At 40.6% G+C, this 14,133-nt stretch overlaps 1 protein-coding gene across 5 annotated transcripts in view; it reads left to right on the forward strand.

Moving 5' to 3' along the window:
- The window catches only part of SLC44A3 (solute carrier family 44 member 3), a 78,159-nt gene that overhangs the window by 12,740 nt on the left and 51,286 nt on the right, over window positions 1–14,133 (forward strand). For all 5 annotated transcript variants that reach the window (XM_015595359.2, XM_015595360.2, XM_006919537.3 and 2 more), the window contains 3 exons: window positions 8,087–8,247; window positions 9,789–9,878; window positions 11,098–11,222. In XM_015595359.2, the coding sequence (XP_015450845.1) occupies window positions 8,087–8,247; window positions 9,789–9,878; window positions 11,098–11,222 (376 nt within the window). The remainder of the gene's footprint in view (window positions 1–8,086; window positions 8,248–9,788; window positions 9,879–11,097; window positions 11,223–14,133) is intronic.

The raw sequence follows: 14,133 nt of genomic DNA on the forward strand, positions 1-14,133 counted from the left end.
TCTTTACCCAAAGTATCGTAAGATACTTTGTTACTTCCATGTCCTGGCCACTGTGAATAATGCTGCTATGAACATTGGTGTGCAAATATCTTTTCAGATATTTTCAAGTTTTGAGGTAAATACCCAGTAGAGGAATTGCTGGATCATATGATAGATCAATTCTTAGTTTTTTGAGGAAACTCCATACCGTTTTCCACAGTAGCTGTACCAATTTGCAGTCCCACCAACAGTGTATGAGGGTTCCTTTTTTTCTGCTTCCTCTCCAACACTTGTTATTACTTGTCCTGTTGATAACGGCTATTCTAATGGGTGTGAGATGGTATCTCATTGTGGTTTTGATTTGCATTTTCCTAATAGCTAGCAATGTTGAACATCTTTTCATATGTTTGTTGGCCATTTCTATGTCTTCCTGGGAGAAGTGTATGTTCATGTCCTCTGCCCATTTTTTTGATTGTTATTATTGAGTCATATGAGTACTTTGTATATTTTGGCCCTTATCTGAGGCGTTGCTTGCAAATATATTTTCCCATTTATATAGTTATCTCTTTACCTTGTTGACGATTTCTTTTGCTGTGCAGAAGCTTTTTAGTCTGATGTAGTCCCATTCATTTATTTTTGCTTTTACTCCCCTTCCTTTGAGGTCAAATTCATAAAATCCTCTTTAAGTCCAAAATCTATGAGTTTAGTTCTTATGTTTTCTTCTGTGCAATTTATTGTCTCAGGTCTCATCATATTCAGGTCCTTAATCCATTTTGAGTTAATTTTGGTGTGCGGTGGTAGACAACAGTCTAGTTTCATTCTTTTGCAGGTGGCTTTACAGTTTTCCCAGCACCATCTATTGAAGAGGCTTTCCTTTCTCCACTCTATGTTTTTCGCTTTTTTGGTCAAAAATTATTTGCCCATATAAACATGAGTTTACTTCTGGACTCTTGATTCTGTTCCATTGGTCTGTATGTCTGTTTCTCTGCCAATATCATGCTGTTTTGATTATTGTCACTTTGTAGTATAATTTGAAATCAGGCAGAGTGATGCCTCTAGCCTCGTTGTTTTTTCTCAGGATGGCTTTGGCAATTGGGGGTCTTTTTGTACTTCCATACAAATCTGATGATTTTTTTTTGTTTTATTTCTTTAAAAAATGTTAATGGGATTTTGACAGGGATTGCATTAAATCTGTATATTGCTTTAGGTAATATGGTCATTTTAACTATGTTGATTCTTCCAATCGAAGAACACGAAATATCTTGCCATTTCTTTGTATCTTATTCGATTTCTTTTAATAGGGTCTAATAGTTTTCATTATATAGGTCCTACACATGTTTTCTTAGATTTATTCATAGATATTTTATTCTTTTTGTTGCAGTTGCAAAAGGAATTATTTTTTCCACTTCTTTTTGGACACTTCATTATTAGAGTATAGGAACGCTATGGATTTTTGAATGTTGATTTTGCGTCCAGAGACATTACTGTATTTGTTTATTGTTTCTAGTAGTGTTCTTGTGGAATCTTTAGGATTTTCTATATAGAGCATCATGTCATCCACAAATAGACAGTTTGACTTCTTCGTTTCCTATTTGGATGCCTTTTATATCTTCCTCTTGTCTGATTGCACTCGCTAGGACCTCCAATGTTATATTGATTAAGAATGGTGATAGTGGACAGCCTTGCCTTGTTCCTGATCTTAGAGGGAAAGTTTTTAGTTTTTCTCCATTAAGTATAATGTTGGCTGAAGGATTTGTCATAGATGGCCTTTATTATGTTAAGGTACGTTCATTCTATACTGATTTTGTTAAGTGTTTCGATCAAAAATGGATGCTGTATCTTGTCGAAGTTTTTTTCTGCATCTATTGATATGATCATATGATTCTTATGTTTTAATTTGTTTATGTGTTGTATCACATGAATCGATTTGCATATGTTGAACCATCCCTATGCCTCTGGGTTGAAGCCCACTTGATCGTGGTGCATAATCTTTTTAATATGTTGCTGTATTCGGTTCGCTAGTATCTTATTTAGGATTTTTGCATCTGTGTTCATAAGAGGTATTGGTCTGTAGTTTTCTTTTTTTGAGTTACCTTTACCAGGTTTTGGTATCAGGGTAATATTGGCCTCATAAAACGAGTTGGGAAGTATTGCTTCCTCTCTGATTTTTTGGACGAGTTTGAGGAGAATAGGTATTAAATCTTCTTTGAATGTTTGTTAGAATTCACTGTTAAAGCTATCTGATCCTGGTCTTTTACTTTTTGGTAGGTTTTTAACGATTGTTTCAATTTCCATACTGCTGATCGGTCTATTTAGATTTTCCAGTTCTTCTTGGTTTGGTCTAGGAAGATTTTTTTCGAAGTACAATATTTTTCGAAGTACTGGTCCATTTCTTCTAGGTTATTAAATTTGGTGATATATACTTTTTAATAGTATTCTTGTATGAACCTTTGTATTTCTGTGATGTCAGTCATAAATTCCCCCTTTTCATCCCAGATTTTGTTTATTTGTGTCTTTTCTCTTTTTTCTTTAGTGAGTCTAGCCAGGAGTTTGTCAATTTTATTAACCTTCTCAAAGAACCAGCTCTTTCTTGCATTTATTTTTTTCTATTGTCTTTTTGTTTGTTTGTTTTGTTTTGTTTTCAGTTACATTTATTTCTGCTCTAATTTTGATGATTTCTTTCCTTTTGCTGACTTCAGGCTTCATTCGTCCTTCCTTTTCTAGTTTTTAAAGATGAAGCGTTAGGTTGTTTGTTTGGACTCGTTCTTGTTTTTGGAGATAAACCTGTAATGATATGAACTTTCCTCTTATGACCACTTTTGCTGTATCTCAATTGTTGAGGCTATCTCTGTGTCCCAGTATATGGTCAATCCTTGATAATATTCCATGTGCACTAGAGAAGAATGTATGAGCAGCTGCTTTGGGATGAAAGGCTCTATAAATGTCAATTATGTTCAGTTTGTCTAATGTGTCATTTAAGGATATTATTTCCTTATTGATTTTTCTGTTTGGATGATCCGTCCATATCAGTGGTGTATTTAGGTCCCCTATTACAATAGCATTTTGGTCTGTTTCTCCCTTTAGTTCTGTTAGTAATTGCTTTACATATTTCGGAGTATAGGTATTAATAAGTGTTATGTCTTCTTGGTGCATGATTCCCTTTATCATTATGAAGTATCCCTCAGTATCTTTCTTTACCTTTTTGATTTTGAAGTCTATTTCATCTGATATTAGTACTGCTACTCCCGCTTTTCTGTGAATGCCATTTGCTTGAAATATTTTCCACCCTTTCACTTTGAGTCTATATTTGTCTTTGGAACTTGGATGTGTCTCTGGAGGCAGTATATTGTTGGTTTTTGTTTTTCGATCCAATCTACAGCTCTGTGCTGTTTTATTGGTGAGTTCAGTCCATTTATATTTAGGGCGATTATTTAAATATGATGTTTTCCTATAACCGTTTTATCTTTTGCCTTCTTTTGCTCAGTGTTTCCATTGCTTCCTTGTCTTTGTGTGTCTGGGTTTTTTTGTTTGTTTGTTTGTTTGTTTGGTTTGTTTTTGTGGATTTTCCCTCTGGACCTTCTTGTTTTATGTTATATACTTCAGAACAAGTATCTTAGATGTGTGGTTACCATTACAAATATGTAGAGGATAGTTGTATTTATATAGTAGTCCAGTTTCTTCTGCGTGTGCCTTATCTCCATTCCTCTTAGTGAGTTTGGATCTTTGAATCCCCTCCTTTTCAGTCATTGTCTCGATTTGTACCTGTGTACGCTGAACGTTTATTACTATCTTGCTATATAGCAAATCTCTTCTTATTGTTAAGCTTATAATGCTCTATTTTTAGTAAGAGTTGCACTCCTCTGCTTCTATCTGCCTGCTAGTTGACTACCTTATTCATAGTTATGTATTTTTTTTTTGGTTATTTTGTTTTAGGTGAGCTGACCCCTTTCAGTATTTCCTGTAATGCAGGCCTCATAGTGAAGAATTCCTTCAGTTTTTGTATGTCTGGAAAGGTCTTTATTTCTCTTTCATTTCTAAAGGATAGCTTAGCTGAATACATTATTCTTGGCTGGTAGTTTCTTTCAGTTAATAGTTAAAATATTTGATTCCATTCCTTTCTGGTTTGTAAGGTTTTGCTGAGAAGTCTGACAATAATCTAATGGATTTTCCTTTATAGGTTACCGTCTTCTTTTCTCTGGCTGCCCTGAGAATTCTTTCTTTGTCATTGATTTTTGATAATTTTAATACAATGTGTCTTGGAGAGGCGTTTTTGAGTTGAGATAATTGGGTATTCTGTTGACTTCTTGAATTCCAAGCTCCAGCACATTCCTTATATTTGGGAAATTCTTGTCAACTATTTGTCTGAAAATGCTTTCTAGTCCCTGCTCTTTTTCATCCCCTTCGAGAATGCTCATTATTCTTACATTTCCTCTCCTAATGGTATCAGCTAGTTCTTGTATTTCTCTTTCATTAGTTTTCATTCTTTGGTTTCTCTCTTACTTTTGAGATATTTCTAGATTTCTGTCTTCGATATCACTGATCCTTTGCTCCATTTGGTTGACTCTATTTCCCAAGCTTGCTATTTTATTTTTCATCTCTCTCAGTGTGTTCTTCATCTCCAGAAGTTATATTTGGTTCTTTTTGAGAGTTTCAATCTCCTTGCTAAAGAACTATTCTGCTGGCCTAGTTGTTTTTCAATTTCTGAAATTGTTGCTATTGATCATTTTGGATCTCATTGAGTTTTTTAGAAATACCATCTTGAATTTTCTGCCATTTAAGTCGCATATTTCAGTGTCTTTAAGCTTATTTTCTGGAGATTTTTCTCTTTCTTTCTGAGATGCCTATCACCTTGGTTGTTCATGGTGTTTAATGTACTATTTCTCTACCTGAGCATAAAAGTATATTTTACTTTTTCTTAGAAAGAAAATTTATTATATAAAGATCTCTCTTTAGCCTGTTGCAAAGAAGGCGTTTTTCTTTTGGTTTCCAGTAGGTGGCACCTAAGTCTCTTGGATCCCTGCTTTATATAATGTTTTAATAATTCCTTTTTTTCTCTTATGGATATTTAATCATGCTTGCTACCCTCAGTCTCAGTCCTTGTCAGTATTAGCGACAGTTTCGGTAGCATTTGCTGAGATTCCCCTGGGACTCCACAGTGTTCGGTCTTGAAGGATATGAGAGGAGGGCCCCTCTGGGTTGAGGGGTAGGGGATATAGCTCAGCCTCGTGTTTTGTAGTCACGTCTGGTAATAATTAACTGTTGCTTCTCTGCCATCCCTGCTTCTCTGCTGTCCTCGCTTCTCTGCTTGCTTTCTGCCTTGATCCTTGGGCAGTGCCACCGGCCGTGTGGAACTCACAGATGTCCCAGGCAGGGCTGTGCAGGGAACCTGCTGCATCATCTCGCCTCACCCTCCTCCTACAGGGAGCTCTGGCCGCAAGAGTCAGCTTCTTTATTTCTCCCAGTCTATTGCCTGACACCCAGGGTTATAACCTGTGATAGTTCTTATGCATAGATCCCTCATTCAGACATGCTTTTGTGCAGGTTCGGTGTTTTTTTGTAGAGTTTCAGATGTTCAGCTTATTGTTATTTCAAGGGGAGAGATCTGGAGACGTCTCTCAATCTGCCGTTTTTGACGTCACTCCCTCGTGTTCTTGATAGTAAAATTCAACATTAGAAAGATGTCATTTCTCCCTAAGTTGAGCTATAAATTTGTCATGATTGAAGTAAAAATAACAGGATTTTTAAAGAAACTAGACAAACCAATTTGAAAGTTTGTAAGGAAAATTTAAAAAAAAAAACAGAAATGATCAAGAAAAATTTGAGAAAAAACAACAAAGTGGTCTAGCCCTTCCAGTTTTTAAAACATATAAAGTTTAATAATTAAAATACTATAGTACTAGTTTAGGTGTAGGAAGATTAATGGAAGATTGCAGATAATCCAGGAAAAGATCCAAATGCTTACAGGAATTTAATACATGATGAAAGTGGCATTTCAAATCTGTGACAAGAAGATGGACTATTCAACAAGTGATGTTAGGACAGTAGGGTAGGCATTCAGGAGGAGAAGCTAAATCCATACCTCGTGTCTCATGTGGATAAATCTTAAATTGATTAAATATTTTAACATATAAAATTAAACCGGAAAGTACTGGAAGCCATGGGAGAATTATTTTATAACCTGAAATTAAGGCAGGCTTCTAACTATGACTTGAAACTCAGAAAACATAAAATAAAAATTGAAAAATTTGGCTGCATTAAAAACCAACATTTCTGTATGCCAAGAACATGAAGCAAAATTAATAGGCAAATAAGTTGCAATTCATATAAAAAAGATTACTTTCTCTAATTTGTAAGAGGTCTTGCTAATCAACTTTTAATAGACTAAGGTCTCAAAATGAGATAAGAATATAAATAGATGCTTCAAAGAAGAACCATAATTTTTAAAAAACATACAAAAAGAGGCTGGGTAGGGAAGATTCTATTTAAGGCAGACATTTTTGCACTGTAGGCCGGCAACATCTTGGAGGTTTTATAGTGCATTGTATTGGCAAGAGTATGGGGAAACAGGCACTTTCATACATTGCTGAGGCAGTGAGGGCAATTTATCACTATTCATCAGTGATGAATACACATACCTTTTAATCAAGCATCACTATGTCTAGAAATTTAATCTACAGTATCCTTATACCGGTGTGGAAGGACATATGTATAAGATTATTCACTGCAGTGTCCATAATAGCAAGAGACTGAAAACAATGGCTGTCAATAGAGGACTGCTTAAACAAACTGCAGCGTATCATTTAACATAACACTATTTAGCTCTTTTTTTTTTTTTTTATAAAAGATTAGTAAACTAGGAATAACACAGTACTTTCTCAGTCAGATAAAGGGTATCGATGAGAAATCTACAATTAATATTACACTTAATGGTGAACTATTGAATGCTTTACACCTAAGACTAAAAATAACGCAAGAATATCTGCCCTTATCCCTTTCACTCAACGTTGTAATGGAGGTCCAATGGAGGAGTTACAATAAAGTAAAGAAAAGAAAAAAGAAGAGATGAAACCACCTATATTATAGCTGACTTGATTATTTACATAGAAAAATCCAAAGGAATCTAAAAAATAACTACTGAGTGAATTTAGCAAAATTGTAAGATACAAGGTCAGATTGAATTTCTATATACTAGCAGCAAATAACTTTTTTAAGTCTGTCTTCAGCAGCATAAAAATATAGAATACTTAGGAATAAATTTAGCAGAAAATGTGGAAGACCTCAATTGAAAACTTAAAGCCATTTCTGAGAGACATTATCACCTACATAAGTAGAGGAATATTCCTTATTTATGAATTGTAAATTTTTAATATTGTTAGGATGTCACTTCTTTCCACATTGTTCTATAGGTTCAATACAGTCCTCCCAATATAATTTTTGTAGAAATTGACAATTTCATTCTGGATAATACAGAAAAACGAAAGTCCTAGGGTCACAAAAAATTTTTGAAGACTGAAGTTAGAGGGCTCATCACCTGATTTTAAGACTTATTATAAAGTTACAGCAATTAAGACAGTGTGATATTGGGATGAGGATAGACAAATAGATAAATGGATGAAGAAAGCCCAGAAATGGAACTGCATATACATGGTCAATGATTTGTAATGAAAGTACCAAGGCAATTTCATGGGGAAAGGAAGTCTTTTCAAATAATGGTGCAGAAATAAGTGGAAAGATGTGAGGAAAAATGACTCTTTGTCATTTCGTATGAGAACTCTTACCTCATACACAAAATTACTTTGAGGCGAATCTTAGACCTAAACGTAAAGTGTCGAAGTTGGTGTTTGAGATCAGTGAGGTAGCTCTCCAAGGTTAAGTTTCTGGTTTCTAGAGGTCCCCATTATCATTAAGCATCTAGAGCGTCAGCTAATCACTAGCAGCACAGTCACCCACCTTTCCCAGGGGTGTACTTGGCACACAGGGTGCTAAACCTCTTTCTATTACTTTATCTCATGCTTTCTGGGTTGTTGAAAATTTTAAACAAACATCGTTTTTTAAGATAAATAATTAAACAAACCTCTTTACCATTTATTCCATCTTTTATTTTTAGCAAGTCTTTCCCGTTGTTTAACCGGTGCATCCCTCAAACGCCAGAGTGCTATTCCCTGTTTGCATCTGTTTTGATAAATGACGTTAACACCCTCCATCGAATTCTAAGTGGAATAATGTCAGGAAGAGACACAATCCTTGGCCTGTGTACCCTCGCATTAGGTAATTATTTTTATTTCATGATGATTTATGGATTGTCAAAGTTTCTTATACTTATCTACGTTGTACAATGAAAATTAGCCTCTTGACTTAAACATAAAACTTCACTTTGTATATTTTCTTTATAGATATTTTCAATGTTTCAGGTTCAAGTGGGAGATGGGACAATAATTGGGGGAAGACTAGCTGGCTCCGTGCCAAGAGGCCTCACTAGGTGGGGCCTTAATGTAGTGACCGTGTTCCAGTGCCTGGTCCTCAGCTCTGCATAAGGATGGATGTTCAAAGCAGGCTGCCAGTTTATAAATTGGGCATGAAAAGTACAACTATCAGAGGGACCAGAAACACATGTCTTCGGGCCAGGGTGCCCTCCACCTGTAGGCAAGCCAGATTGGAAGGCTGCTTGGTGAACATGGGAGGTGTGTGCTTCCAGGTCAAAAAGCATCAGACAGCAGTGACCTGACACATCCAGCTCTCACAAGGAACATCCCTGCTTTGGGCTGTAGGCAGGTCAAGGCCTTGAGCCAGGACATGCCCTTTCCAGGCCTTTGTAGAAGCACAACACACCTCTTAACCCTTTGATTTCCCATTTTTTATGTTTCAGCTTGATGAGCCCCCTTTAAGAGTTGGCTTCCCCTTTTCGAATAAGTTAATACCCTCTGCTGCCAGTAGTAATGGCCCGTTGTCTACTCCAGTGGCTGCCTCCCAACCTGTGTTGAAAGAAACTCTTTGGTCAGATACTAACATTATTTTGCCAGTTTACAAATTGAGTTTTCCATAATTTCAGTACCAAAGTTACTAATTTCTGAGTGCTTGGGATGCTTCAATCATCACCAGAGTTCTTATGGCCCAGATGTGCCAGGCGTTATACTTAAGTCATTCAAACCTCAGCAGAATCCTGTTACCATTTGTAGGAGAGGAAGCTGAGGCTTAGAGAAGCTAAGTGACTTTGCCAAGGTCACACATTCAGTAGTGAAGGAGGCAGAGCTCAGACTCAATCCAGAACTGATTCCAAACCCATGTTCTTAACCACTACACTGAAACATCTATATGTAATCCTAATTTCTTGTTTAGAAAAAAATAAAGTAATATTTATAAATTCACTGTAATACTTAGAATAAATTGATAAGCTTAAAAACCCAAATATTGGAAAATAATACACAGGGTTTTTTTACACATGCAGTTTACCATGTAATTAGAATGTTAAATTTTTCATTTTTAAAGGCATTACTCTTTCCTATTTATAAGAATATCTGAAACCAATTAAAATGAGAGCTTTGCATAGGCTGGTATAAAATCAAGAGTTAAATATAATAAAAAATTTTTAATGATTCATTTCTTCTTAAAATAAAAAAAATGTTTTGGGTATTTGGAAATAATACCTGCTTAAACAATTTTTTTTAAAATTCAAGAAGAATGCTCGCGCTTTTGGAAACTGTAACAGGTTGGACTCATCTGTGTTGCAGCCCTCTCAGTGGGGGTTTGGTCATCATTGCCCGCACACCTTGGTTGTTATTGTGATTTCTATGTTATGCTTAACCTTTCAGCCTTGTCTTTGGCCATGATGTTCACCTTCCGATTCGTGACAACCTTTTTGGTTCACACTTTCGTCGCTTTGGTTATTTTGGGATTGTTGTGTAAGTATTTCTATTTGATTGATTTCTTTTTGATTAAATGAAAAGGCTTTTAGTTAAGTATAGAACTTAAAAGTTGCCACTTTTGCACTAAATGGGATCTTAGAGAGTTTTCTCATCCAACTGCATTAGGATTCCCATAAGACTCAGGCCCAGAGAGGACAGAGAGAGTAGCGTATGTCTCACAGATGACGGTAGAGTTAATGCCCACTCTCGTCTCTTCCACGCTCCGCCCCCGAGACGAGCCTGCCAATTGAGTGACCTGGCATCCACACCATTAAAAGACAATTCCAATACCTGTCAGAAGCCTCCTAAAGGATTTCTTCTGAACTTGCACATCACCCGTAGATACCACCAAGGTGGCATGCCCGCATTGTCACATCCAAAGAAACACAGGCCTTGAGCTTGCGGTAGGATCCTGGAGACCCACTCCTATACCCACTGTTTTCATTGCTGGCTCTGGGGCCCATCTAGGAATTGTGGAGAGGGCGTCCAAGAGGCAAGGGCATGGAGGAGGCTCCAGGCAGCGGCCATTTATCAACTAGTCTGGGGTATTCGAGTTTTCAGTCATTGGTACAGCCAGTGTTTCATTCTCTCATTACCTAGGTGTGCGCTCAGCCCCTTAGAGCTCCATGGCTCACAGGTCCACAGGGTGCCTGGGCTGGAGGACATGCACATGGCTGGAGAGGGATGCTTTCCCATCTACGATTAGTAAGGACATCTGTGATCTTCCAGTTACTTTGTGGCCTAGGTAGCAGTTAGTGCCTAAATGCAGAGCATCTGTAGTGTCGCAGTATCTGCCCATTTTTTGTAGATGCCAGTTTCATATCCAGGCTCCTGCAGGAATTGTCACCAGCAGAGCTCATTTGGAAGTTTTAGACTTTGCACTCTAATGTCGCTTCTCTTAACATCCTGCCAGTGCAGTTTCCTCCCTGCTCACACCCAGACCCAATTTGGGCTGAGCAGATGGGACACACCTGTATTCTGGGGTCACCCCACTGCACCTCTCAAAGACAAGGAGCCACTCCAGATCTGAGGGGTCCTCGGGGGGCTGCCCTGGCTCTGCCCAGCTCCTTCAGAGGGTCAGTCTTGCTGTAAAGCCTAGGGATTTGGGACCCACTGCCTGAGCCACACCACCTGTTATGTGGCCCTGCATGTCTGGATGCGGGGGAGGGTGGTCACCTGAGAGCGGGTGCTGAGCCCGTGGTGTTTTTCTTTCTAGTTGTCTGCAGTGTCTTATGGTGGCTATATCATGACTACACCAATGACCTCAGCATAGCATTGGACACAGAATGGGAAAACATGATGTGCCTGCTGGGGTTTGCTATTGTATCTACAGTTCTTACGGTAAGAAATGGGCTTCCAGTAGGAAGTCAAATAGCCAGCCAGAACTCTGAAATTCAAATAATTGGATTTTAACCAGAAACAGCCAGAATGTGTTTTTCTTTCACTTCAGAGTGTGCATCAATATTCGCACAGTGAATGGACACACATAGTTCTGTTTTTATGTGAGATCTCTACATAGGGATACATCAAAACCTTCAAAAAATAAGGAAAAAAAGTCTTCCTTTTTTCCAAATCATTTCTGCCATCTCTCAGAGGTTAATTTGTTACCTGGGCTGATTTGTTGTCCTTGTAGAACCATTTTTACCCCCCAGAGGCTGTAAGGTGGACACTGAAGGGGGACAGACTCACAGCAGTTCCTGTTTCCTGTTTGTGAGGATGGATGCTCTGCTCTCTCCAGGGTGTGACAGCCCGCACTGCCCTCGAGCACAGAGGGCTCTTTGCTTCCAAACCCACTGGCAGCTGGGTCACCCTGGTGCTCAGAGAACCCGCCGCCTCCACTGTGAACTCTGCAGTTGAAAACAGGCAAACAGAGTGTTGTTGAGGCAGCGGATGTGGCTGTTGGGGGAGGGTGGTTGGTCACTCCCCAGATGGTCTTAGATGTGCCAAAGTCACAGGGCCCTGGAGAAGGTGTGGAGGTGGTTTCGGGGGGCCCACGGTAGTCTTTGCTAGTGTTGCTCACTAACCGTTTTGTGGAGGAGCAACAGCCTGGGGTTTGCACAAGCCCGTTCAGTCTTTCAGCAGACACAGGCTCTCTCACAACTCAGTTCTCTCTTCTAAGGAAACCCTTCAGCTCCCACGTTTGTACAGTCTTCACGTTTTCTCCTCTAGTGAGGTTTCAGGTCTGTGTTCTTCACGTAAACTGTCTTGGAAGCAAATGTGCGATGAAGTACAGCTCCGGCTCCATCCTGCCTCAGGCAAGGACCAGGCCCATGGCTGAACTGGGGCCTGCGAAGGGGGATGGAGGAGAGAGGGCCCCCTGAACCCCAAGTTATGCGCTGCTGGGTATGGGGGGAGGGGCAGGGCTGGGAGTCGGAGAGAGAGCCCCCTCCCTCTCTGAGCCCTCCACAGTGCATCTTTTGTTTTCACACATTGAACCATGAATGGCCACCCAGATGCCAGGGTCAGAGGTGAATGTTCCTCCTCAGGGTGTGTAAGGTGAGTGAAAGGGGAAGCTGTGAGAGCAGAGAGGCTGTTTTCACCTGTGTCTGTGAGGCCCACCCCATGGCCGGTATAAAGGGTAGAATTGAACCAGAGGTCATATGCCTTCGTTTGGCACATAGGTCACTGCCACTTGCTGGATGAGCTTATTCTTGTAAGTGCCCCAGACTCTTCATCACCATCACCGTTTACGGAGCTCTACTGTGCACAGGGCCCTGCACTAAGCAAGGGAGCCAGCAAGACACAACACACAGAGCACATGTCCCGGGATGAGGTGGGTCACAAAGCAAGGAGTGCCGTGACATGGCTCACAGGAGAGATCCCAGCCTTTGTAGTCTCGGGCCTCTGTTCAGATCCACACCCACCACCCACTCTGTCATCTTGGAGAAATGACTTGGCCTCTCAGGTTTCAGTTGTCTCATCTGTTCAATGGCAATAGTATTACAAGCTCGCCCACAGGGGTGTGGCCTTCCCTCCTCCCGTGGGGCATCCATCATGGAAGCTGCCATTTTCGCCAGAGAGCCCCGCAAGTGCTGCCTGGGGGGAGACCTGAGTCTGGAGAGCTGGGAAGCCTGTGGAGCAGGAAGACGGCCATGCCCAGGGAAACCCCTGCCTGCCAGCGCAGGCTCGATCCCGCAGAGCCCTGCACGAGGTGAGGGAAGGAGGACAGAGAGAGCCAGGTTACATCCCCTATTCAGACACCACTCCCTGTCCCCAGCGTTAGCTGGTGTCCGGGGGAGAGAGGAGTTATTGTCTGCCCATCTTCTCCCTCACTCCCTGCTCCTTACTCTCGCTTTCCCAGACCAGGGAGAGGAGAAACCCACAGCAGCAGGAGAGGACTAGAAGCAGGAGGAGGCCCTCATCCCTTCATGCTCACCTTGGAGCCTCCATCTCACCCATTTTCCCTCTTGCCCTCCTCACATGTCGGGGCCCCGCAGAGACCCTGAGAGTCCCACCTAGTGGCCTGAATCTCATCTGCTACCAAGACCACTCAGGTGGGGATGTGTCCCTGTTTTCCGAGTTCCCAGCAGCCGCCTTGCGAATCAGCCTGAAATCATTCTGGGAAGATGGGGCCTGCCTGTGACTACTACTGAAATGTTTTCAATATGACTGCTATCGGCAATGAGGAAAACTGGTGTCAGTGGTATTAAAGGCTTCCCTCAGGGTGTCAGCCTAGGAGCACAGGCCGAAATGCAGCAGTTTGCAGCTTAGAGCCCAGAAGAGTGAAGTCGAGGCCCAGGCCCCGCGGCAAGTCCACTCCTCAAAGGACCCTGTCAGCGCAGGGGATGAGAGATGGCAGGGGCTGGGCCAGCATGTGGGGGTGGAGAGTGGGTCTTTCTTTAATGTGATATTTATATGCAAGGAACCAAGGCCAGGAGAGAAGAGGCACCGGAAGTTGTTTCGAAGCGTAAGCGCCGTCCAGTGCCTCACACTGAGCTCCCTGCCTTTTGCAGTCCTTCAGCTTTCGTCGAGCATCTCTGGCGTTCAGGGTGGAAGGGAGACAGAAGACAGTTCTTGACCCTGGAGGACCTTATTCTCATTTTCTCCTGCTCTCTAACCAGACTGCAGTCTCCTTTAGGGCAGGGATTGCATCTCGTTCATTGTTACAGCTGCCAAATTTAGCCTACGGGGACCAGCACATAGTAGATGTTTAGTTCGTTTTATCTGTTCAGTGATAAGAAAAGCAGCGAGTAGCTATCTCAAAAGAGCTGTTTGTTGAGATGGCAGTAAAATATTAGGGTTTGTTTTAAGC

This window comes from Pteropus alecto, unplaced genomic scaffold (assembly GCF_000325575.1).
Source record: "Pteropus alecto unplaced genomic scaffold, ASM32557v1 scaffold106, whole genome shotgun sequence".
Lineage (NCBI taxonomy): Eukaryota > Metazoa > Chordata > Mammalia > Chiroptera > Pteropodidae > Pteropus > Pteropus alecto.